This window comes from Schistocerca americana, chromosome 1 (assembly GCF_021461395.2).
Source record: "Schistocerca americana isolate TAMUIC-IGC-003095 chromosome 1, iqSchAmer2.1, whole genome shotgun sequence".
NCBI lineage: Eukaryota > Metazoa > Arthropoda > Insecta > Orthoptera > Acrididae > Schistocerca > Schistocerca americana.
The window spans coordinates 891859372-891886324 of NC_060119.1; the positions used below are offsets into that span (position 1 = coordinate 891859372).

General features: G+C 39.8%; 1 protein-coding gene across 3 annotated transcripts in view; it reads left to right on the forward strand.

Moving 5' to 3' along the window:
• Window positions 1-26953, forward strand: part of LOC124614497 (mitochondrial Rho GTPase) — a 174965-nt gene that overhangs the window by 42111 nt on the left and 105901 nt on the right. For all 3 annotated transcript variants that reach the window (XM_047142948.1, XM_047142949.1, XM_047142950.1), the window contains exons 3-5: window positions 70-275; window positions 14325-14375; window positions 26642-26743. In XM_047142948.1, the coding sequence (XP_046998904.1) occupies window positions 70-275; window positions 14325-14375; window positions 26642-26743 (359 nt within the window). The remainder of the gene's footprint in view (window positions 1-69; window positions 276-14324; window positions 14376-26641; window positions 26744-26953) is intronic.

Consider the following 26953-nt stretch of genomic DNA (forward strand, 5'->3'; position numbering starts at 1 on the left):
CAGTGTGCTACTCAGTGCTAGTATTATCCTTGCATCAGTATTATATTAAATTTCCTTTTTACTTTCCAGCTGCTGAACAGTCAGAAGAAATGTTAACTGATGAAATTCAACGCGCCCATGTCATATGTATTGTGTATTCCGTGGAGGATGAAATATCATTTGAGAAAATAACTACATATTGGCTACCACTCATAAGAGAATGTAATCCAGATCGTCGCTGCCCTGTGGTTCTTGTTGGAAACAAAGTTGATTTGGTAGACTATTCCACTATTGAAGTAAGTTGTTTACTTGAGAAATTTGCAGAATTAATTTTTTAATATTATTTGAGATTGTCACATTGAAGGGTGTGGTGGTCCACTGTTTGATTTTGTAGCATTTGTATTACTCTCTAATTGCAAAGCTTTTATTTTTATTTTTTATTTATTTATTTTTTTTAAATAGTCTTGATCAGTTATGATCAGCTTCAGCTCAGTTTGTGTTAGTAAAATGATATTTAAAAAATATATTTTTTAAACTTTTTCATCGATACTGGCTGTTCTGAAGATGATCATAATTCATTGAAATCCTGGTTATTAGAAACTGGTATAAATTCAATGAATTAGAATGTTAAAAATATTTGGATGTATCTGATATTAATCAAGTGATTTTCATTCTTGATGCGGAAACAGTGTCCATGATCAAGAACAAATAGTGCACTCATCAGTTATTATGAAAGTAATGTGAAAAATACATACTGGTTCTGTTTCCATTGTAAAACATGTATTTCACTTTTACAAAGTGAGTATTTAGAACATAGTTGTGTAGCTATTCACAGAAATTTTGAAGAAAGGCTTTTTGATTGGTCTTCTGTTTGTTATTCACCTTGGATATGAAGTCTTTTGCGATGGAGACCATGAATGAAAAGTTCTCGGTGAACTTGCCATGTCAAGTCTGGATAAAATCTCGAGCTTTCTTTATCATCATCCTCATCATGAGCTAAGTCTGATTGTCACAAAACTGGTAAGGTACCCACTTTTACGTCTAACCAGTGGTATCTGATTGGCTAGATTACGTTACAGTGACATCATGGAGATGGCAAATGCCAAGGTGGCATCCTCTGCGTTCATAGATTACATTCCTGGTTGCTGTCCAATGTTTCTTGGAGTGCCGCTACACATTTCAGACAGCAACCTATTTAAGCTTTCCTTTGTGATCCTTCTTTGTCAAGTACACACTTCCATGCATTGCTAAGTGAATAGCCAGTGTCTCGGTTGAAGCTGTTATTACATTATCTAATGTCCACTAGTTCCATGATCATAGTCCCAGTAGTTCAAAGCATGAGCCAGAATTCTCATGTCTTCAAATATAATCTTGTGTTTTATTCATATGGCTGCTTTTGGTCATTACTGATTATTTATTTAAAATTTGTGTGCTTTAGGTGGTGATGTTCAATACAGCATTTGCCATTTGTCTGCATAGGTGACAAAAATCCATGGTACACTCAGGTCATATTATCTTAAGCAGGTTGCAACATCACTTTTCCTGTATGCCCAGAAGACTGCTCTGATTCCTTGTCTGTTTAGGGGTCTGCCTATTTCACTAATTGTTGCAGTACAGAATGAAAACTGTGCTGTGTGTTGACCCTCCTGGTTTGGTTGAAAGGCATCATATCTCAGTTCTCTTGACAGTGTTGACCTAATCTCAGGGACAGAATATCCATTCCTTCTATGGCAATCTATAAAGACTATTACAGATTGCTGTGTTAAACATCGGTGTTGCTATTTCCGCAGGTAGCTGGCTATTGGTGCGCATGTCAGAATTCTGGAAGAAATGGAGAAACGGAGGAAGCTGCCAGATGGGAGAGCTGCGTTCAGAAGAGTAACCCTCTTTTCATTTATTTTGTTATTCATCATTCTTCTGACAGTTTTGATGCAGCCTGCCACAAATTCCTATCCCGTGCCAACCTCTTCACCTCAGAGTAACACTTACAAACGATGTCCTCAATTATTTACTGAATATATTCCATTCTCTGTCTTCCTCTACAGTTTTTACCCTCTACAGCTTTCTCTAGCACCATGGAGGTTATTCCCTGATGTCTTAGCAGATGTCCTCTCCCTTATTTTTGTCAGTGTTTTCCATATATTTTTCTCCTTGCCAATTCTGCAGAGAACCTCCTTATTCGTTACCTTATCAGTCCACATAGTTCAGCATTCTTCTGTAGCACCACATGTCAAAACCTTCAATTCTCTTCTGTTCCACTTCTCCCACAGTCCATGTATCACTGCAATACTGTGCTCTGAAAGCTCATTCTCAGAAATTTCTTCCTCAAACTAAAGCCTATGTTTTATACGAGTAGACTTGTCTTGGCCAGGAGTGCCTTTTTGCCAGTGCTAGTATGCTTTTTATGCCCTTCTTCTGCTGTCCATTATGAATTATTTCACTGCCTATGTAGCAGAATTCCTAACTTCATCTACTTTGTGATCACTATTCCTAATGTATGGTTTCTCACTGCTCATTGGTCTCATTTCTGCTTTTTCTCATTACTTTCATCTTTCTTTGATTTACTCTCAATCCATATTCTCTACTCATTAGACCGTTCATTCCATTCAACATATCGTGTAATTCTTCTTCACTTTCACGAATGATGGCAATGTCGTCAGTGAATCTTATCATTGATATCCTTTCACCTTGAATTTTAATTCCACTCTTGAACCCTTCTTCTATTTCCATCATTACTTCTTTGATGAATAAATTGAACAGTAGTGGCAGAAGACTAAATCCTTTCTTACACCCTTTTTAATAAGAGGACTTTGTTCTTTGTCATCTTGTCTTATGTTCTCTCTTGGTTCTTATTCGTACTGTATATTATCCATCTTTGCTTGTAGCTTACCCCTATTTTTCTCAGAATTTTGAACATCTTGCACCATTTGCCAAATGCATTTTCCAGGTTGGCAAATCCTTTGGACATGTTTTGATTTTTCTTCAAGTGTTGCTTCTATTATCAACTACAACATCAGTACTACCTCCCTGGTGCCTTTACTTTTCCTAAAGCCAAACTGATCGTCATCTAACATATTCTTCATTGTCTTTTCCATTCTTCTGTATACTATTCTTATCAGCAACTTGGATGCTAGAGCTGTTAAGCTAATTATGTGATAATTGTTGCATTTGTTGGCTCTTGAACTCTTTGGGATTGTGTGAATGATGTTTTTTCAGAAAGTTGAATGATATATCACCAGTCTCATACATTGTACACACCAACATGAATAGTCATTTTCTTGCCACTTTCCCACAAAGATTTTAGAAATTTTTATGAAATGTTATCTATTTGTTATGCCTTATTTAATATTAAATCTTCCAAAGCTCTTGTAAATTCTGACTCAAGTACTTGACCCCCTATCTCCTCCCTGTTGACTCCTATCTTCTTCTGTCACATCATCAGACAAGTCCTCCCCCTCATAAGAGGATTTCAATGTAATCTTTCCACCTATCTGCTCTCGCCTCTGAATTTAACAGAGGAATTCCCATTGCACACCTAATGTTACTACTCAAACTAATGGTAGGCAAACAAAATATGACAGACAGGCTGCAGACAAGACGACAGACCAAGATAAGGATGACAATGAAGTGCTACATGAAGCCATCATCACAACGATAACAAGAAGGCCAAGAGCAACAGAGAGATAAATCTGAGATGCAGCGAAAGAGAGTAACTGGATAACCAGCAAGGTGGCAATTAAACAGCCTAGCACAGCAAGGATAGATCCAGAAGTATCAAGCATGAGCACTAAACTGACCAGCTGTGTGCTGTACCTATATACCGGCCGCGTGAAAAGCCCTTGGTCACCACACTCATATGGCAAGATGGTGAAGCTCTTGCAATGCAAGCACAGCGCAGTGTGGCCATGGTGTCACCTAACAGCTATTTAAGTCAGTCTCCGCAGACAGGTATTCAACTTCTGCAGTGCCCGGTGCCAAATTTGCCCCTCCCACTGAAACAAATGCACACAGGTGGAAACAACCTAGACTGTGCATAAGGGGCATGAAGTAGGTATGAGGTTTGGTGAAGACTCAGTCCCTTTGACTGCCACTTGAGGGAATGGAGGGCGGTTCGCTGTGTCTGTAGTGACATCGCCGGAAGGTTCTGCTGATTCTTGTGGGTGCAGAAGGTAGCGCTGACATGTCCATGGGGAGTCATTGGCAGTTGCCAGTAGTGCCAACCCTTGGATTTCATGGTTACTGAAAAGCAGAGGGGGAAGGGTGACAGCAGGTGTGCCGCCTGTACTCAGGACTGGAGCTGGTTTTGGTGGCGGCACTCGAGCCTCTTCTGTGTTTTAACCAACATAAACTGTCACATCTGGGTCTCTACTATCATCACTGGCATCCAAATCACAGTACTCCCTTAGGAGTCCCTAGGAGAGAGTCCCACATGGCTGCACCAGGTGTGTAACACTAAGGTGGCCAAGAGTGGAGTACAGGAGGGGGCAGTGTCACAAGATGAAGCAGAATCCACCATTGCCACCTGTACAGCAGCTCAGCGGGACTACGACTGCCATTGAGCGTTGTGTGATAGGTGCTCAAAAACAGGGTGAACAACAAAGTAGGCTCAGAAGATTCAATAGCCTTCTTTGTTTGTTACTTAAAGGTCCGAACAAATCCTTCCACTTCAGCAGAGGGAGAATGGAACAGAGGGCTGAGAATGTTTTATGTCATTGGTCACAGAGAACTCTTTGAAATCAGAATCTGTGAATTGGGGCCCAGTATCAGAGACCATAGTAGGAGATAACCCTTTGACAGTCAAAACATGGGCCAGATTAATGATGGTGGTGTTGGTCGTGGTGAACACCATGCGTACCACATATGGGTACTTTGAGTAGGCATCTATGACGAGCAACCACACCGATCCCAAAAAGGTGCCTGTGAAAATCAAGGTGGATGCAGTGCCAAGAACGATGGGCTGTAGGCCAGGGAGAAAATGATTTGGGGGTGCCGACACACACCGTGCAGCCACAGACAATTCTCTCGATGTTGCTATTGATATCCAGACAATACACATATTGATGAGCCGATACCTTCATGCAGGACATCCCCAGTATCCCTGGTGCAATAAGCTCAGGGAATTATCATGCACTGCATCTCAGTCCTAGTATCCAAGAGAATGATTTCATCGACAACCTAGAGTCAGTGAGAAATGTGTTTCCAGGTATTGATCGTGGTTGCCAACCATTGGGTGAGATGGTAGGTCGGCCAGCCACGGGTCACGTACCAGAGGACTTGCTGCAGGGTGGGGTCACGGCGTGTGGCATGGGCAACATGTGGCCATTATAGGGAAACTGTCAAATGTTTGTTGTCATGCAGTATCAACGTGGAAGCAGAGGACCCCCTGTTGGTCGAAATCAGGATAGGCACGACAAGGCATCAGCTTTAGAATGTTGTGCATGGGCTTAAACTACATGGTATTATTAAATGGGGTCAAGAATTATGCCCATCACTGCAGGCATTGAGCCATTCGCTTCGGACGGCTGGATTGTGGGTCTGAATTAGTAACCAAGGGCTAGCTATCCTTAATGAGAACTTTGCCCTAAAAAAGTAGACAAGAAATTTAACATCAAACACTATTGTCAGTACCTCCTTTTCAATCTGTGAGTAGTTATACTGTGCAGGTGTAGCATCTTGGATGCATATACAGTTGGCTGTTTGGAGCCACGCTCATTATTGTGCGCGAGAACCACCCCTGTGACATAGGCAGATGGGTCAGCTGCCACAACCAACAGATGTTTGGGAAAGAAAGGCACAAGGCAAGTGATGCAAAGGGCAGAATTCGGCATGGTTTTTAGTTGGGTAAAACCCTCGTCATAGGCAGGGGTCCAGTTGTACTAGCTTTCTATGCAAGAGACAGGCACTGCACAATGTGGGCTGCTTGGGGTAGGAACTAGAGCAATAGTTGACTTTTCCCAAGAACACCAGCAGTTTGAGTAATTTCATTGGATGGGAAAGGGAACTGATGACAGCAACATTCCAGTCAGTTGGCCTGATTCTGTCTGTGGTGGGTCAATACCCCAAATATTCCACTTCTGGTTGAAAAAATTGACACTTCTCCACATGGCAATGCAGACAGATGTATGCACAGTTGTAAAGAGGGTGTACAGGTTCCCATAACGATGAGATCATCCAGATAATTCCTACAATGTGGAATCTGCTGTCTCTGTTGTTCCAGATACCATTAGAAAATTGTGGGGCCGAAGTAGTGCCAAATGAGTCATCATACTTGTATAATCTAAAGAGTGTGTGAATGACAAAAATGTTCTGAGATTCCTCATCTAAGGGCAACTGAAAGTAAGCAGTGGCTAGGGCAACCATTGTGTAGTATTCCCCATCAGCAAGTTTAGTCTGGAGGTCTTCTGTCTGGGGAATAAAATAAGTTTTGACCGGTGATTGAGCATTGATGGGAGCCTTGAAATCACCTCGTAATTGAAGAGAATCATCAGTCTTCCCGATTATGACAAGTGGGACGACCCATACACTAGTTTTCACAGGCTCAGTAACTCAAGCATCCGGGATACAATCAAACACTTACTTCAACGCCACACCACTTGAATGGGTTTGGCATGATAAAAATGAGATGTGGTGTCTGGCTGAAGGGTGAGGTGCACCTGCATATCTGAAGCACACCTCGGATCCAGCTTAAATAGAAATGCAGAAGTCAAGCAAATATTGTCCAGTTTCTGGAAAAGGACTGTGGTGGATACAATCTTAATTTTATTGGAGATAGGAAACTCAAAAGGTGTGTAGACATCAAGGCCAAAAATTTAAGCTCGACAACAAATAATGCAATGAGCTGCGTAACAAGATTGAAGGCTGCTGTGAACAAGAACTGCCCACAGAGAGTGACTAGAAGTGTCCCCATAGGTCATCAGACACCTCAGTGGCAGAGACAACTTGGGCCCAGACCTGAATAAATTCCCAGATGTTGACCTGAAAATGGATGTCCTCATTATAAATGTGGAGCATGAGAAATAACTTCCGCATTGTGACATTGCAATTGAGTGGTGGTGCTGGGGTTTACAAACATACATAATGACATTCTAGAGAACAAAGTTTCATGCTTTTATTGGACACAAATATTTTAACAGAAAACTCAGGAGCTGAACCCCCATTTAGCCTTAGAAGAGAATCGATAAAATAATTTTGCCGCACAATTTATTTATTTATTTTTAGTACAGCTTTTAAGAGCATTGAGCAGGGATCTCACCAGCAATTTACAAGAAAGATTAAAATTTACGCACTGAGTTCACCGTCCTGCATTCCAGAATAAATAATTCCGGAATAATAATACCCAACGACCACAGGTAATCCTTACACAATAGACAAGTCTAATATTACTCCGAACTGATAGCTCACACATTAGCATTATTTATATACAGCCCTCCTTCCAAAATGTGAACGACACCTTTTTCAAAACAATCAAATGAATAACAAGATACAGAGTACTCAACATAATGTATTTTACTACAATGAAGTCGCTTAATTGTGTGAGCAGTAAATGCACTTTTACAAGCTGTAACAACCATGTGATTCCACATAGGCTAACAGTTGCAAATGGCCATCTCGACCAACATCATCTTTTTTTTATGTGGCTGTTTAACGTCACTCAGTCCACAAATAGGCAAATGGCAGTAAACAGCAGTTCCAATGAAATTCTTCATGCCCACTCGATCCAATAATGGCTTGGAAACTCCGGATGACCAACCATGTGCCCCGACTAGTCCAACAAATCACCAAGGCAAAGAGTGCAGCCAAAATTCATCCACTGTCTGTTGCAGTGGAAGTTTTTGTCATCCCACTCCAGAAGTTTCTGTCACTCCAGCAGCACAGACATGACTGATCCCGGGAGCACCCTCTATGACGTTGCGACTGCCGGAGGCACCACTCAGCAGGAATTCCAAGGGGTGGCCATTGGTGCTGGAATCCAACTGCAACCCCCCCCGCCCCCCCTCTTAGGGTGCAGAATACTGAAACACGTACACTGGCATTAGTCACGTGGCCACGGCACTGTAGTACCATACTATTAAGACTCTTGAAAGTAATTTCACAAACACGGACATAAGATGAAAAAGTTTATTAAAAATCTTTGCAGTGAGTGACATTAAACAGACTAGCTATTACTGGGGACATCATCCTCATGGAAAAGTTTAATCTGAGAAATATGGACCCTAAAAATTCACTTGGTCTTTGGGTTTTCAATGAGCAAGATGACCAGTGTTACAGAGCAAGGGGTTCAGACACGGCTCAAAAATCCACAAATCTGGGTAAGAGTTTTCCCATCACCCTATATCTTATCGCGCCTCTTCCCAACTCACTGCTACAAAGTTTTTAACCCAAATCTTGTCACCTGGCTTACTGAGATTGGCCATTTTCCAACATTGTAGCGGCACTCTAACCTCTTATGTGCTACCTTAAGATTTCTCTTGCCACGTTTCCAATTCACCTGTATTTGTGCAGCATCAGCTTTCTCCCGCAGTAGGCCATCCAACAACCACAAATTAGATAAGGGAGAAGTGGGCTTGAACGTGAACACCAGGGCCATTGGGGTTTGCTTGTGAGCTTCATGTGCAGCTGTATTAAAAGTATACCCCAATCAGGGCAGTGAGCTGTCCCACTAGGTACTGTCTGCATTATGGAAGACGATAAGGGCCACCTGCAAATTTTGGTTTACTCTCTGCAAATGAGGGATTGGGGTAGTATGCCGTTCTAGTAATATGACTGATTCCAGCCTCAAAACAAAAATTGTGGTAGGCCACTGAAGTAAAGTTAGGAGCATTATCCGTAACTTGTATGATGCATAGCCCAAAGTTGCCAAATATTGACTAAAGGCATCCGAAGTAATCTGGGATGTCGTGCCATGCGTCAGGATGAACCAAAAAAATCGCAAAAATGCGCCTACGCTTACTAACATATAGCGGTTCCCATCTCATGACCATGGGAATGTCCCAACATAGTCTCCGTGCATCCTCTCTATAGGCCAATTTATTAAATCAGATGCCAGGAACCCTTAGGGGGTATTCAATGCTGGTTTCTTAATGGTGCATGTCTTACAACATGCCACCAGGGCCCTTATCTCTTTGTACATGGACTTCCAAATAAAATGCTCCCTAATCTTCTTTCTGGTCTTGAAAACACTGAGACGACTGCCCACCGGGTGTTCACGAAAGTACTGAAAAACCAGAGGTACCAAATTCTTGGGCAAGACAATTTTATGTCTGCTCCGTCGTACCGTGTCACACAGAATGTTCCCTCTCAGAGAGTGTAGCTTAATCGATTTCCCTTTCTCTTTAAAGAGAAGTGAACACCACTTAAGATCAGACAAATTATATGATCAGATTCATCTGATCCACCTACTTCCTCAACTGGGAACCGATCTTGCTCATCTCCGACCACACTGCTCACTGTCCACAACGATATTCTCTGTGCCTCGTATGTGCCTTACTCGGAACAGGAACGCCAAAATTCTCACTGCCCATCTAGCGATGCACCCAATACGCCTTGGTCATGCCAACATCCAGCTTAGGGCCTGGTTATTCATTTCCAATACGAATGGACGGTGTTAGAGATAGATTCTAATTATTCAAATGCAGATAACACTGCCAGTGCCTCAAACTCATACGTGGAGTACTTTGTTTCTAGCAGGGAGAGAGCACGTGAAGTGTACAGAGTAGCGCAGCACCCTCTGTCCTCCTCGTGCAAAAGGACAGCAGCGACACCTGACATTAAAGCATCAGTCAACACCATGAACTCCTTGTTAAAACCAGGAATTACCAATACTGGAGCGCTCAATAAAGTGGCTTTCTAACACCTCACTCGCAGCTTCTTGGGATGGGACCCACTCAAATTTTCTCCCTTTCTTCCTAAGATCATTTAAGGGAGCCACCAACTGGGTAAAGTTAGATATGCATTTCCTAAAAATAATTTAGCATCCCAATATAACATGCTACTCCTTTTGTATCCTTTGGAGGAAGAAATGAGCCAATGGCTTCCGTACAGCTTTTATCTGCCTCTACCCTCTAGCTGGAAACTAGGTGTCCTAAAATGGAAATTTCAGGTTGGGCAAACTTGACTTTGACCAGCTAAACAGTGAACCCAGCCTTCCTTAGACACTCCAAACCTCCCTAATATGCTCAAGATGTCATTTGATATTCTCACTAAAGATCACTAGGTCATCAAAGCAATGATAAATACATATAAATTTTAACCCGGCAAACACATGACCTAAAATTCTAGATAGGACTGTGGCACTTATGGAAAACCCGAACGCCACTCTGTTGTACTCATAAAGATTCCAGCCAGTAATGAAAGCTATCATGGGTAAAATAGGCTCTATTGGCTCGTATTTATCTCTGCTTAATTTCATAGGAGGTATCATTTAGATGCATAACTGTTGAGCCCAGGTACTTGAAATGTTCAACTCTCTCAAATGTATAATCGCCCATTGTTATTGCATTTGGAATAATTTCTCTGTGTGCTGTTCCAGCTGCCATACGTTTTGTTTTTTGTTCATTAATAATTAACCCCATGTTCCTACTAGCCTGTTCAAGAGCTGTAAATGTCTCTTCCATTGCTTTTTGGGTTCTTGCTATTATATCTGTCATTTGCATAGGCCAGTATCTGCACTGATTTATAGAAGATCGTTCCTGTATTCAGAAGGTGTGCATTTCTCATCACCTTTTCCAGGGCAGCATTAAAGAGAAGATATGCCAATGCATGACAACATTCCTCCTATTCTTACACTACCTTGCCGGCCGGAGTGGCCGTGCGGTTCTAGGCGCTACAGTCCGGAACCGAGAGACCGCTGCGGTCGCAGGTTCGAATCCTGCCTCGGGCATGGATGTGTGTGACGTCCTTAGGTTAGTTAGGTTTAATTAGTTCTAAGTTCTAGGCGACTGATGACCTCAGAAGTTAAGTCGCCTAGTGCTCAGAGCCATTTGAACCATTTTTACACTACCTTGTTTCGCTCATTGTCATCCTCACCAGCCTTACCAACTTTCTCGAGATTCCCAGTTCATCTAGAGCTTGATATAACTGCTCTCTATTTATGCTATCATGACTATAAAGAGGTGATGCGAGCCAACCCCATATTCGTTTGTTTTTCCAGGATTTGTCTTAAGGTGAATATTTGATCCATAGTTGACTTTCCAGGAAGGAATCCGCATTGGTATGGCCCCGTCTTCCTCTGTATGATCAGGAGTATTCTGTAGAATAGTATATTAGAGAATATTTAAAATCTCAAATTAAGTAGTGTGATCCCTCTCTAATTGCCACTCTCCATCTTATCTCCTTTCTTATATATGGGACATATGACACCATCTTTCCATTGTTGGGGCATTTTCTCCTCTTCCCATGTTCTGTTGACCATTTTCAGAAGGCTTTGTTCCAGTTCTCTGCCTCCTTGCTTAAACAATTCTGCTGAAATACCATCTGTCCCTGCCGCCTTGTTGTTTTTCAATTTCTTCATGGCAGTTTTCACTTCTTCTATATTTGATAGGGTAGTGTTGCTGTCTGGGTCCTCTTTACCATTCTTGTCAATTGGATTCTCTGGTATAGTTATTCTAGGGTTGAGGAGACTATCAAAATACCTGTGCCATCTTTTGCATATTCCCTTCTCTTCACTTATTATATTCCCTGTCTCATCTTTTATTAATCTTGTTTTACTAGCAAAAGGCTTCCGTGCCGCATTCACCTCTCTATAGAATTTTCTTATATAATTTTTGCTTCTCATGAGCTCCATTTTTTGGACACTTGCTTTCATCCATTCTCTCTTTTTTTCTTTGGTGAGTCCTCTTTTCAATCCTCCGTTTTTCTTTGTATTCTTCTACTATCCTCCTCGTACATTGTGATCGCAGTGTCCTTCTATATGCTTTGTTCTTCTCTTCAGTTACTATTTCGCATTCAGTATCAAACCATGATAGTCTTACTTATCTTGTCACAATTCCAAGTATCTCTCTCGCCGATGTCTCCACTGTCTTTTTTATAGCTTCCCACTGATCCTCGATATTGTTATATTCTCCAGCATTTTCCAGAATCAGAGCTATCTTCTCTTGATACTGTTCTCTAACTTCCACTGATTCTAAAGTTGTTATATTATATTTCTGTGTTAGATATCCTTGCCCTCACCCGTGCCCATACCAGAAAATGATCTGTATCTATGTTTGGGCCTCTGGGATTCCTCACGTCCAATAGGTCCGATTTGTGTCTCAAATCTATCAACACATAGTCGATCTGTTTTACTTTGTTTCCATCCTGTAAGTTCCATGTTCCCTTATGTATTTCTTTATGTGGGAACAGTGTTGATCCTATTACCATATTTATAGATTCTGTGAACAGCATAAGCCTTGTTCCGTTCTCATTACTTGTTGCGTGTTTGCTGTGGGGGCCAATTATCGGTCTATAAATCTGTTCTTTCCCCACCTGAGCATTTAAGTCTCCGGCTATTATTTTAATATTATTCCCTGGGTACTCATCATATACTCTTTCCAAAGATTCATGGAATACTTCTTCTTCTTCTTCTTCTTCTTCTTCTTCTTCTTCTTCTTCGGATTCTTCTGCTGGTGCATGGGCATTAATTATGGAGTAGTTAAAGAATTTCCACATTATCCTGAGTCAACACTCGGGATAAAGGGGAAATTCTGTAACTACTCCATAATTAATGCCCAATCTTGGACTAATGGGTGTAAACACTATTACCAAATGCTTTAATTGATGGTGTACAACAAATCCTGTCCCCAGCTCATGATTTCTTTCGCTGCAGCTATAGAATATAATCGCCTCTTTCTTCTCTAAAACTTCACTCCCTGTCCACCTAATTTCTTGTAGTGCTATTATATTTTGCTTCAGATTCATTATTTGATCCAGCATTACTTTCAGTGCTCCTGGTCGATATAGGGATCTCACATTCCAAGTAGCAGTATATAGATCTGATTTACGCCTTATATTTCTCTTCTTCCTTATTTTCCCTCTTTATTTACTTGTATTCCATCCTCTTTGACCTCTTCCATGCCAGGCCTGTCTTCCTTCATCCGTCCGACTTTACTTTGTAGAAGTTTCGCCACAATTGTTTTTTACAGAGCAGTGTCAACCCTGTGTCCAACCCCTACTGGGGGATGGGTGAGTTTTAATCAGGGTTTTCTTCCTTTAGCGTTTGGAGACCCAACTGCAAGGCAACAGTTATTGCTTTGCTAGTTTTGGTCTGCCCTGGGTATTTTATTTCCCCATTGTCCACCATATCTGGTGAACATTCCCAATCCTCCACCTGGGGAGGTGCCCAATGGGAGACTAGCAACTCCACACGGGTAAATGAAATAACGTATTTGTAAATTATAGATTGCAGCGATCAGTCGTCCTTTTTAAATTTTATTGTGCAGGTCTAGATTTCGGCTAAGAAGCTAGCCATTATCAATGCATTATTATTTTTGCTCAGTGCATGTAATTCCCTGTTGGTCGGGCTTCATCCACAGTTCATTGAATACTGACTGAGTATTCAGTAAACTGTGGATGAAGCCTGACCAACAGGGAATTACATGCATTGAGTGAAAATCATAGTACATTGAGAATGGCTAGCTTTTAGCCAAAATCTAGATCTGTACAATAAAATAAAAATAAAAAAAAATTAAAAAGGATGACTGATCGCTGCAATCTATAATTTACAAGTCAATAACAGTCACTGAGTGCAACAACTTTCTGAATGGAAGACAACCTGATGAAATAACGTATTTTGTTTGACAGGTGTGCTTTTAGATAAAAAAAATTACTGCTTAGCACTCACCATCAACACAGTCATATTCTGTTCCATGTTTTATAGCATAATGCCACTGCAAACTGAGTTTCTTGGTGTAGCTCAGTATTGTACGGCACACTAAATCGGCAAAAAGGAAAATTACACATTATCCCATGTAGCAATAGAAACAGGTGACATTAAAAATCTGCTAGTAGAGCAACTTACTTCATCTGTCACTTTTCATTGTACTGACAACTGGGACTGGCGGTCAAGATGACCTATTGCTCTAGTCTGTTGCCCTGTTTACCTTATTCAGCCTCACTCAGTAGCCCTAATCTACTTTTATCTGATAAAACAAAACAAAACAAATGAAATCCTCTTAATTTCTAGCATACTGTGCCAGAAAGTATGGGGGAATAGAAGTTAAAATTGTTTTAATGCTAGTTGTACAGTTCATTTACTGTGACATTGCAAAATGTGTGTGTATAATTCACATAATGACTATGTCGTGCCTCAGCTGAGTTGATGTTCCACTCATGTATTTTTCTTAATTAGTTCTTACTGTCTCTTTTTCCAGAGTGGTATCGGTGTTATGGATGAATTCCCAGAAATTGAAAGCTGTGTTGAGGTGAGTGCCTTTTTAATTATACATCTATTATTCAAATACAAATGAAAATAAAATCTTAAATTTGTGTCACAATTTCAATTAAGGGGAGACTTGACTGTGACTTAATAAGTGGAATTGCACAATGACCACACTATGGATTAAGAAGCTTTAATGTTTTGCTCTCAGATTTTATTTTTAATAAATCTTTTTGTATTAAACTATCTAGGCTTAAATCAAAGCATTGCATACATTTAGATCAACTTTCATCGTATAATAAAACCTGTTTAGGTCTGCTGCTATCTATACCAATAATATAATCATCATATCCATCTGTTTGAACCCTCAGATCTCCAAAATTATTAGATGAGTTTTCATGGGCAACGTATAGGCTCTGTTTCATCATAATGGGATCTTGGAAAAAACAGGTATCGTGATTTAAAGTTTTTGTCTAAAATGGTCTGGTCAGTTTAGTGGTTTGCATGTTTATTCATGAAGGTGTAGTGTACCAAAGAACCAATAGGAGGTGCTGTTTGTTTCATAGTACACCAAAGAACTGAAATATGGTGCCATTGGTTTTTCCTTTTTCTTTTTTTTCCCCCCACTCAGTGACAGATGTATTTTTGGAAGTTTATGTTGGTGCAGAATTACGTGCCATAATATTTACGAATAAAAACTAACAGCTATTTACTTGTCTAGGTTATATGGATTAACTGAGTGTGCTTTGTGTATTAAGAACTTGATGAGCAGTAATGCACTGCTTGCTGAACTCAGCTAGGCGCGTCGGCCCAGGATCGAATCTGCCCGGGGGATTAACGCTGAGGGCCAGTGTGCCGCCCATCCTGGATGTGGTTTTTAGGCAGTTTTCCACATCCCCCAGGTGAATCCCAGGCTGGTCCCCACATCCTGCCTCAAAGTTACACGACTTGCAGACATTTGTAACACATTTGCACTATTTCATGATTATTTACACTAGACGCAGACAGGTGGGGTACACTCATTCCGACCCGGGGGTTATGGGGTGGCGGCAGGAAGGGCATCTGGCCACCCCTTATAATTAACCATACCACATCCATACTTAACCCTGCCGACCCTGCGCATGATGCGAGACACAGGCAGTAGCAAAAGAAGAAGGAAAGAAGAAGATTAAAATCTTAATGATCTTGCTTTGCTTCTTTCAGTACGTTTTATCTATATTCTTTTCTAGGAAAAACGAATTTATTAAGTTTGCTTTGTGATTTGGGTGCCTAATGATTACATTTTAATTTCATTTTTGTTTATGAATAAAAATGTGTGGAAAATGTTAGAGTCTTCCTTAATACACCAGAAGAGCTAAAAGACTGAGGACTATGCGGTCTCAAGAATCTGAAGAAGATCGTGAGGCAAGACTTGCTGTGGCTCGAGAACTTCAGGTCTTAATTCGCCCTTTGGAATGTGCCACATTATCTTGCTCCTCAGAACACTTCACTCACAGAGGCTTGAAGTTACTACTTTCCAATGTATTATCATGGAAGCAGAAATTTTGATGGAAAGTAGTGCAGACAAGTGAGTTTTTGTGCTCCAGATCCAACTTATTTGTAACAATTTACGATTTCGCTAAATTGTGTACAATTCCTAGTGAGGTTATGTTATGCCGTGGCGATAAACAGAGCACAAGGCCAGAAGCTGTGTGTTACGGGCGTGGACCTTAGTTCGTTGCTTTTTGCACAGCCATTTCTACTTGGCTCATTCCTGTGTTAATGAAGAAAACAAGCTCTTCATTTGTGTACCCAATTATACTACTTCAAATGTTTTGTACAAAGAATATTGATAAAGTCAGAACTAAATTCTGAGCGTATGAAGTTTTGGGCTCAGCCATAAATAAATATCTGGGCAATGCCATGTTTCTCAGCTAATCATATAATAAACTTCTGTATGACAGAAGAACTGAATGAGGAGCTGCAGTGGGTAAAACATGGGATTCACATTTGGGAGGATGACATTCAAATTTCCATCTGGCCAGCCTGATTTGGTATTCTTTAGTTTCCCGAAATTGTTTAAGCAAATACCAGATTGGTTATACCACGAAGACATGGCCAATTTCCATCCTCTTCATTCCTCCTCTTGAGCACATGATGAAGTCATTTCCCTGCTTCAGACTTATTTTTTCATCTAGGATTTAATTTCATTTTCGATTAACTAATTTTAACCCCCATGGACAGTGTCAGACAACCTTGTTGTAAGAATAATCATAAAAGCTGTTAGCAGCTTCCAGAAAACAAGAATTAACAAAATGAATGCCTCAGTTATCTGGATCACACAAAAATACACGATATGACAAAAAAAAAAAGAAAAAAAATAGATGCACCATGAAGAAATTATCGAAACGGGCAAAAATTGATAGATGTGATATCGATGCACAGACAAATACATGGTTACAGTTTCAGAAAAATTTGATGATTTTTTCGAAAGAGCTTCACAAATTGAGCAAGTCGGTAACACGTTGGTCCACCTCTGGCCCTTATGCAAGCAGTTCTTTGGCTTGGCATTGATTGACAGAGTTGTTGCATGCCCTCCTTGGGGATATCATGCCAAATTCTGTCCAATTGGCACATTGGATTGTCAAAATTCGGAGCTGGTTGGAGGACCCTACCCTTAATGTTTTGAATATATTCAGCTGGGGAGCGATCTGGTGACCATGCTGGCCAAGGAAGGGTTTGGCAAGCACCTTTAAGGTGAGCAGTTGAAACTCTCACCATGTGCAGGTGGATGTTATCTTGCTGAAATGTAAGGTCAGAATGGCTTGCCATGAAGGGCAACAAAACGAGGCATAGAATATTGTTGATGTACTGCTGTGATGTAAGGATGCTGTGGATGACAACCAAAGGAATCGCACTACAAAATGAAGTGACACCAAGGAACATCATCACTCCTGGTTGTCGGGGTATATTGTGGGACAGTATTTCACTCTGTCAATCAGTGCAAAGCCAAATAACTGCTTGCATAAGGGCCAGAGGTGGACCAACACATTATTGACATGCTCAATTTGTGAAGCTCTTTCTCTTGAATAAATCATCCATTTTTTCTGAAATAATGATTGTTTTTTGTCTGTACTTGTACATCATTTTTTCTGATTTATGTCCCATTCGGATAATTCCCTTTCTTTCTTTCTTTCTTTCTACCTTCTTCTTCTTCTTCTTCTTAGAATGTACATTATGTGCTCCAATTTGTCAGCATATCTTGAGTCACATGGAATTTTGTAATAGGCTACATCGATGTGTAGTGGTATCCCTAATCAGAAACAGAAAAAGCATATTTGGTATGGGAACAATCAGTATATAAAACTGCACTTTAAGTGATCACACTAAAGTAAAGAAAATGCAAAACTGATACCATATTTCCTTTGAATGGTGTAATACTATACATTCACAGATGTTTGATCGATTGTTTTAATGAGAAAGTGCAACTGATGTGCAGGTCTAATCACCGCAGCAGCACATACTATATAGTGATTAGCTATCCGTATTAACTAATATAGTGTCACCTGAAATTGGAAGAAATCAGTTACTATTCAGAGAGAATAGTAAAATACTGTCAAATACAAATATTCCTGTAAATCAGGACCTGACACGAAGAAACAGCCTAAATTAAAGCCACCCCTGTGGTAAACGGGTGGAGAGGAAAGGGAAAGATCTTGGAGTGGAGGTGAAGTCAAGAATAGAAGCCTCATTGATGATCCAGATATATCAATAGCAAACTTTAAACTTTTGAGAAGAATATGGAATACCCCAAATTGTGTGAGGACAAATGTCAGAAGATGTAGGTGGATGATGACAACAGTGGGGCCTCTCGAATGACTCTCAGTGAGAGTGTGGACTTGACCAGTCAGTGGATAACAAATAAGAGACGTTTTCATGTTTCTTCTGGAGAAGCACCCAATTCATGTCCTTCACGGCAAACAAAATCACAGTGTTGAAGAGACAGATATTGTCCGCACGATTTACACGAGTATTTCATCAGTTTTCTTGTACTAGTTGTGAGGCAGGGTTTGCAAACTTCCTTCTTCCTTGATTGGTGTCGGCATTGTCGCCTCTCTCTCCAAAAAGACCTAAAGGTTGACGATTTTGCGGCAGAATTTCAATAAAGCGTGTAGCCAGGGTCTGAGGTAGAGTGGAAATCAGGCTTTGTTTTACCAATTGATCTTCCAATAGGTCCCATCCGAGCTGACGAAGAAACAGCCGTTGGCAGAGACTTTCGTTGCCATTTCCCATATAAATTATTTGGGAATTTATGCCAGCAACATTTAATATTGAATAAAATATGACCATGGGCCATCGTCGTGTACCCCTCTGAACGTTGTAAGCAGAGCACACTTTGTCAACCATATCAACTGCAATTTGGTGTTTGTTATAATAAGTTATTATAATAGGTTTTCTTTTATCTCCTGTGTTTAGTCCATTTCAGCATCATAATGCATTTTTTTGTTATTTTTATTTTGTGGGCCATAAGAAACGATCATACCTTCTTTTCTGGAAACAAATATGCTAGAATTAGCAGCTCTGCTTTTCACATCCTTCATTTCTTTCGGGATCTGCCATTTATTTTTTTCTCAGGGTTCCAACATCTGACAGCCAGTGCTTCTCTGACAAATCACGGAGCAGATTTACATCGCTGAACCAGTTGTGAGCACAGACATTGCGTCCTGAATTAGTGAGAGGGGTCACCAAATGTTCGACTGCGTCACTGCTTTTATTACTAACCTGAAAAGGGCCATCTGGCTGTCTGCCAGCATAGATCTCCATGTTGCTGGTGTAAAACAGTTTGGGCCCAACTGTAGCAAAAATTATTATTCCATATTTTGCCGGCTTAGACAGTATGTATTGGATAAAAGAGCAATATCCTCTGAAGGCCTCGAATTTCTTGTCAGTGGTGATGTTTAGGCCTACAATGTAACAAGATTGGCAGCTCTTCACAAACTTGTAAAATGAGTCTCAAATTGGTGCCGGGTGGTCCACTACTCTGCGTTCTCTAAGTGATTGTCTATCATAAATTCACAGAGCTTGTAACAGAAAATGAAACCTGTACTCGCTCATGGTCAATCAAAATATCTCTATTCCGAACCCCTTGGAATCCCACAAATCTTAAAGACTTTTCCTTCCCACCTTGTGCATTCCAGCTATGTATAGAAGTCCAATGAAGGCTTTTATCTCGACCATGTCCATTGGGTGAGTGTTTCGTTCTTTCTGGTAATTGCTTTGGATAATTTCAATGCATCAGTTCGTGTACTTAAGTCATTTCCGGCATTTCCTGGTCAAATAAGGATTCCCATGTTTTTGGAATTCTTCAATATTTTTTTGCTTACCCAGTGACACCAGGAACCCGTAAGTGGAGAATATTGTGTTTTTGGTTTTTCCTGTGGTTTTTATATGGTGTCTTTTTCCAATCGAATAATTCGATTATTTTCTTTCCTCTCTTCCTATAACAATGATACATGTCGCCATATTCCTCACCTGAACTTACGTCTGTGTCAGTCTGTTTGATATCTGAGTTGTCTCTTTCTTCTATGCTTTCTGAGGCATCAATATCAATCTCTTCATCTCCCATATCGAGAGTAGGAACCCTGGGTGCAGCATGTTCTCCCTCGTCGTCGCTGTCATCAAACAAAATTTGTTGAAAATGTGTAACTTCTGGATTGTGTGTATCATGAATTTCATTTGAGCCCGTATCCAGACGAACAACTGACCTGTAAACAATGTTAATATTCTATAGTCGCAAAACAAAATAAAAATAAAAGAGTAGTCAAGACCATTGTAAAGAAATGAGGAAGACTAGAATGTAAATGCTGGCACTGGATCGAAGAGATCCTGCACCAGTTTCTATTATATAAGTGCACAGTAATAATTTACACTTCACATACAGAATGCTTGAATGTAAAACACAAGAAGACATTACATTGAGGAAAATTTGATGAATCAAGAATACTTACGGGGATGGTATTTGTGCGATCCGCCGCTCCTCTGTAGCTAAGGTGTTGCTCTTGCGGGGGTAAACAACTATTGCCTGTCGTGAATGCCCAAGTCAGGGGGATGGATGAGATGGGGTAAATAACACCGCAGGTGGTGTGACATAGGCACAGAAACACTACCTAGTGGGTCTGTGCTATCCAGCACCAGCATCGGAGTGTTAAAAAATAAGTATTAGTGAGTAAAGTTTTATATTATGCAATGCTGAATGTGTGTCCTTTTATGTTTTAATCTCTTTTTTCAATATTTGCCTTTTAAATGCTGAACAAATAAATAAAATAAATGTTGCTGTTGTTGTGGTCTTCAGTCCTGAGACTGGTTTGATGCAGCTCTCCATGCTACTCTATCCTGTGCAAGCTTTTTCATCTCCCAGTACCTACTGCAACCTACATCCTTCTGAATCTGCTTAGTGTATTCATCTCTTGGTCTCCCTCTACGATTTTTACCCTCCACGCTGCACTCCAATACTAAATTGGTGATCCCTTGATGCCTCAGAACATGCCCTACCAACCGATCCCTTCTTCTGGTCAAGTTGTGCCACAAACTTCTCTTCTCCCCAATCCTATTCAATACTTCCTCATTAGTTATGTGATCTACCCATCTAATCTTCAGCATTCTTCTGTAGCACCACATTTTGAAAGCTTCTATTCTCTTCTTGTATTGTCTGGACAAGAAGAGAATAAAATAAATATTAACATAAAAATAAGTGAGAATGACTATATATATGAATATAATAGAGGGAAACATTCCACGTGGGAAAAATATATCTAAAAACAAAGATGCTGTAACTTACCAAACAAAAGCGTTGGTATGTTGATAGCGACAAAAAAAACACACACACACACACACACACACACACACACAAATTTCAAACTTTCGCAATCTACCAATCTACGGTTGCTTCATCAGGAAAGAGGGACGGAGAGGGAAAGATGAAAGGATGTGGGTTTTAAGGGAGAGGATAAAGAGTCATTCCAATCCCGGGAGCGGAAAGACTTACCTTAGGGGGGCAAAAAGGACAGGTATACACTCGCGCACACACACTCATCCATCTGCACATATACAGACACAGGCACCAAATTCATATTATTAAGGAAAAGACCTTGTTTCAGAAAGCGGCAAGCATCCAGCGCATGTTGGTCTATTGATTACTCATATGATTTTGAATGCATCCCTCTTGGTTTTTGAACATTTTTGGTCAAATTCTAAGTTGATTTCTTAATGAATCATAAGTTGATTTTTGAGTGTGTGCATAGTGTACGTGATGTCTCTGCCAGGGGAATCCCCGTCACATCTAGAAATAAACTTTTGTGCAAACAAAAGGGGACGGGTCTATACGAGCTGAGCGAATAAAGCCGAAAGGGTGAATGACAATCACTGTTTATGTGCTTGACTGGGTTCGCAAATCATCAGCGTTGTTATAATTACTAGCGAATTCCATAGATTCAGACTACCAGAGTGGAAATAAACGACTAACAGGAATAACAGGCAACAAAGATTACGTATTGTCTTCTCCGTGTATCCAAGAAAATGAAATTTTGACAGAAAATTTTTGGCCAGACTGCCACACTACTAAGGGCAGTTGAACAATCCACGCCTAGCAGCTGCTAAAGTTCTATTCTGGAAGTAGCGTGGAAAATGCGTTGTACGAACACGTAATAACGTGTAACCAGAGAATGAATGTGGGATAACTAAACCGGTGATTGTGGCTGGGTTAGTGAAGTTAACCAGAGAATAAAAGTAGACACTGGCAGGAATAGTTACAGAATTAGTGATGACAAGATTGTTTATTAAAATGAGGAATAAGAAGAAACAGGGACTCTCACAAATTACGGAAGAATATGATGATTGCAAATTTATATAAAAATTTCGTACTATTGCTTTTCGATCTCATGCTTCAGAACCTAGAGAGTATGAATGAAATGTGAAACTATTTTCTAACATAAAACTTTTTGCTTGTAGTAGGCCTAATAGGAATTTGATATTGGTACTTCATGAATTATATTCTGTCGTGTTATAAAAATGAACATTTGTGCCAAAACAGTCTCGTTTATTTGGTGTGTGTAACAACTGCTGCAATATTAGGCAGACCTATTTCGTTTTATCTAGCAGACAGTGACAAAATACACATAATCAGATATAGAAACAACACCAGTCTTGGATTCTGTTTGTATTAACAGCTTTTCTAGTATTAGACAATGACATTTCGTTTTTTCATGTAGCAAAACATTGCCGAACTTTGATGAGGTAATAGATTCTTTCCCAGAAAGGAAAGTACGCCATATAAAGCTGTGGCAAGATTAGAGAGGAAAAAAAAACTAGGACTTAAGGACTGAAGAAATGTGTACTGTCTTGCTTGTCTCTTGTCTTTACTCGTTTTATGTATCATATTTAATTTTATGCCACACAAAAGCAGCAAGTTATTAGCTAATAGGCAGTAAAGACTGCAAATTTTCTGAATTGTTCTTGTTCTGCCGGTTACAAATAATTCCATCCAGTATTAATTGAGAAATTTTTTTAAGAGGGGCAGGATGTCAAACCAACCATCTGGGAGCAGGAGAGGCACCACAGGACATTTTAATTTCCTCCAGCCTGAATATAGTTTGATGGCACCCTTTACAAAATACTACAAGTTTGAATTCCACAGAGCGAAATACAGAGACGTGCAATGGAAGAATGCTGTGCGAAGAGGCGTGGCACTGCACTTCGGCACACTTTAAGACCAAGTAACATGTCTTACGTTCCCTCGAACATATATGTTTTATGTATCAGACTCTTCAGAAAGATGTACGCTACAAATTGAAGATATTTTTGAGAAGTTGATTTTTTAAATTTTTGGCGTCCTACCTCAAATGCTCGAGGGAGGAGGAGCGCCACTATCTAATATTGTCCCGGTTCGGAAATATCGTAGATCCGGACCTGCTGCACAGAGCAGTCTGAGTTGTAGTGGGAAGGTGGCAGTCTCCACGTGACCCGTGTGACAGTCAAGCGTTAATTGCCTTGCAGAACAATGAAGTTATTTTTGTCGGTTTGTTAAAGAAATTGGACTTCTATTAATTTTTTTCTACTGAGGCCAATTTATTTAAAACAATGTGTTTAATTCCACACTATTTGCTAGTTCCACCTGTTCGCTGCATTTCAAGTTCACATTTTCATCTTCTAGCACATATGGTATTATGCCATAAAAAAGGACCAAACTTGAGATAATACGGTACTGGTTGGGGGGGGGGTTTATGGGCGCTCAACATCGAGGTCATCAGCGCGGTACTGGTACTCCAAGAAAATTTACATCTGAATCTGGACATACAAATGTACACTTTAAGCTGAATTATGCATTTTAGTATGGCTCACAAAATTCCGTTGCTCTTGGAGTATCCTCTGTCTTGTTTCTTTTATGACACAGTGTAAGATCTTCCAATGTTTTACACGTACAAACATACGGGCTTCCTGCGTCATCGTAGCTGTGCAAACGCGGTGACACCTGTCATCTGGTGCAACTGCTGAAACGAATCTATTTCTATGGTTGTTTGAAAAGCGTTATTGTCAAGTAAAGTAAATTTCCTTTTACACAAGATGAACTCTGTGCGTGACTGTCCGATAAGTTTCTTAAATCACAGAGCGTTTGACTCTCATTCAAAAATCAAAGCTTTGAGGACAACCATTTAGAATATTTTCCAGCTCAGAAGATCAGACATTTATGACGTTGTTAAAAATTTTACTGGCACATTTGTGTGATGTATCTTAAAGTGTAACACGTGCAAAAAAGATCAACATTATGTGTGAAAGCTTAGCTTCTCTTGCAGCTTATTAATCTTAGAGACCAATATTATAGGTGAAAGCTTTTCTTTTCTTGTAGCTACACTATGTATAGTGATTTAAACCATTAACTTTTCCTATTTGTATGTTCGTGCTGCTTAACAGTGATATTGCTATTGGCTGACTACATCACGTGTCCCATGCTCTGAATATCCGCTGTCATCGGTTGGCGAGATCGCTTGATATGAGCTACGACTAGCTTACAAAAGTGCATCGCAATCTTGATTTCAATCCTTCGGAAAGTAACATGCAGTGTTTGATGGGATTCGAATTTATACTTTCGTAATACGAAAATGTGCAGTGTACATGTTGCTGTGCATCAGACATCTTTCTGAAACGTGTTTTTTCCCCGAGTTTCGTTTTCTAAAGTGCTGGGAAATTCTACGCCGGTGTATAAAACCACAACCATTGAAAGGATTGATAAGTTTTACAGTTCCGAGGAAAAGTATACTGTTACTTAACACGGAAAAAGTATACTGTTACTTAACACGGAAAAAGTGTATTTTCATCCGGGATAAAGTGTATTTTTAACCGGAAAATCCGGGAATTTTTTTTTCTTGTCCACATGTACACCCTGAAATTTTATCAGTCAGAAATTGTATACTATAATTAGAACATGATAAAATAGTAGATACTACTTTATGGATGGTAAGCTCTGATGTGTATGGAGGTTCCCAAAGTCTGCTAAGAATCTTCGAGAAAGTGGAAATTTTATACTTGGAACAATTGATAAACTAACATATTACTTTAGTAAAAGTGTCCACTTTTGAAAACAGAAGAATTGGAGCTCATGTTATAACACTGGATCTGGAAAGAATTCATTTAAGATTAGAGCATTCTGGAACACAAAAATTTTGAATACTGATAGCTTTTGAAGTATTCAGTTTCCAGAAAAAGTAGAATGTTTTCCTAAAAGCAGATAATGAGGGCTTTCAAATAAGCTATGTTAACAATTTTGGGATGGGCCCAAATCTCATGTGGACTCTGGCTCATAACTGTAGATGTCATATCTGCAGAACTATGTGTTGTATACTGATAATTTTTCAGGTACACTCAGTAGTAAATGTGTCTACTGTCTAGAAAATTTGATGCAAATAGAGTTAGTAGTTAAGACTGTGAGACTCTGCTGCCTCGAAAGTATTAATCTTAAAACCAACAAGTTTTAGCAGGGTAGAATTTTGATGTGCAAATGGTTTACAGGTATCATAAATTATGAATGTTCTTTTTAAATAAAATGTTTCCATTTTTAAAAATGAACATTCGAGTTTGCAAAAATATTCTTTATTAATCAGTTTCGACTTATCCACAAATCATCTTCAGAATTTTTTGGCCTGCTATGGCTGGTGCCAGCAGCTGCTCAGATTTTTCGTCATACCACGATTGTACATGCTCTCCGTGGACTGTGTTGTCAAAATTTATGAAAATGTTTCCACATGAACTAAATATGCTATTGTCATCAGCTATTGGTAAAATATATTGTGACTAATAAAATCTATTGAAATACTGCTTGAATAAGAATTGTTAATTTTGTGTAATATGCATTACTAATGAAAATAGTTAAGAAATGGAAAAGCTGTAATATTAATCTCTGGAGTAGTATAAGAGCAAGTTGAATAATCCCATATTCTTCTGTTACACTTGCAATGCTCAATAAATGACCAAATGTATAACATCTCCAGTACCTAAGACATGAAGTGCATTGATAACCTTATACTGTCACATGCATTTGCATATGTCTTAAGAATGGAACCAAGCTAAGTACAATTATACAAATTTATTGAGTGTATTGGGGACTAGCTATGACTTGTTATAGGTATAAATCATAATGACACAGGCCTTCTCCTCCCCCCTTCATTCTATTTATCCTGTCTGTTGTGACCAGTTTTGCCAAGTGTAAAGGGGGGGGGGGGGGAGGGGGGGTGCGTGCGTAGGAGGGGGTGTGGTATATATCAGGTGCCTGTTCCCTGACATTTGGACCGATTTTAGGTTGTATTTTCTTTTTATCAGCTGAATATAAGCAGTTAATGGTTTTTATTGTGCAGTATGCAAAATGACCGCTGTGGATAGATATTCAAACACTGGTGTTCATCTTCATGTAGTTAATTACAGAACAATAAACTTATCCCTTTGTGGGCTGTTCCTTGATAATACTGATAATTGAACCCGTATTCTTCAAATGATAACCAGACTTGGTGCCCCTCTAGCTGCAGAGGCAGACGGCAGTAATCATGTGGAAATTATAAATAAACCATGACTTTTAAAATGCAAGCAGTTTGTTCTTCCATACAATTATCATTAGCAAGGTAATAGATGTAACTGATGATGCTAATATAATAATAAGTGTCCATATTTGTAGGCTTGACAGATGTTTGAACTATGAATATATGTGTACAGTATGTAAGTCACCATAACAGCAATGTGAATCTAGGTATGCTTTTTATTTAGCTATGTTTCTTCTCTAACTTGTTTTAGTGCTCGGCAAAGACCCTGAAGAATATCTCGGAGATGTTTTACTATGCACAGAAGGCCGTCCTGCATCCAACTGCTCCACTTTACACCGTGGAGCGCCAAGATGTGAGTGATAGAGCACGTAGTTAAGAACTTGATATTAACATCCTACTGTGTAAGAGTCAGTATTTTACACACACACACACACACACACACACACACACACACACACACACACACCCTAAGGAATATTGGTAGAATAAGAAAATGTATTTGGAGTCACAACTTTGTGAGTGACATGAGAAGGAAAGATGAACACAGAAGTTGATAGTAAGA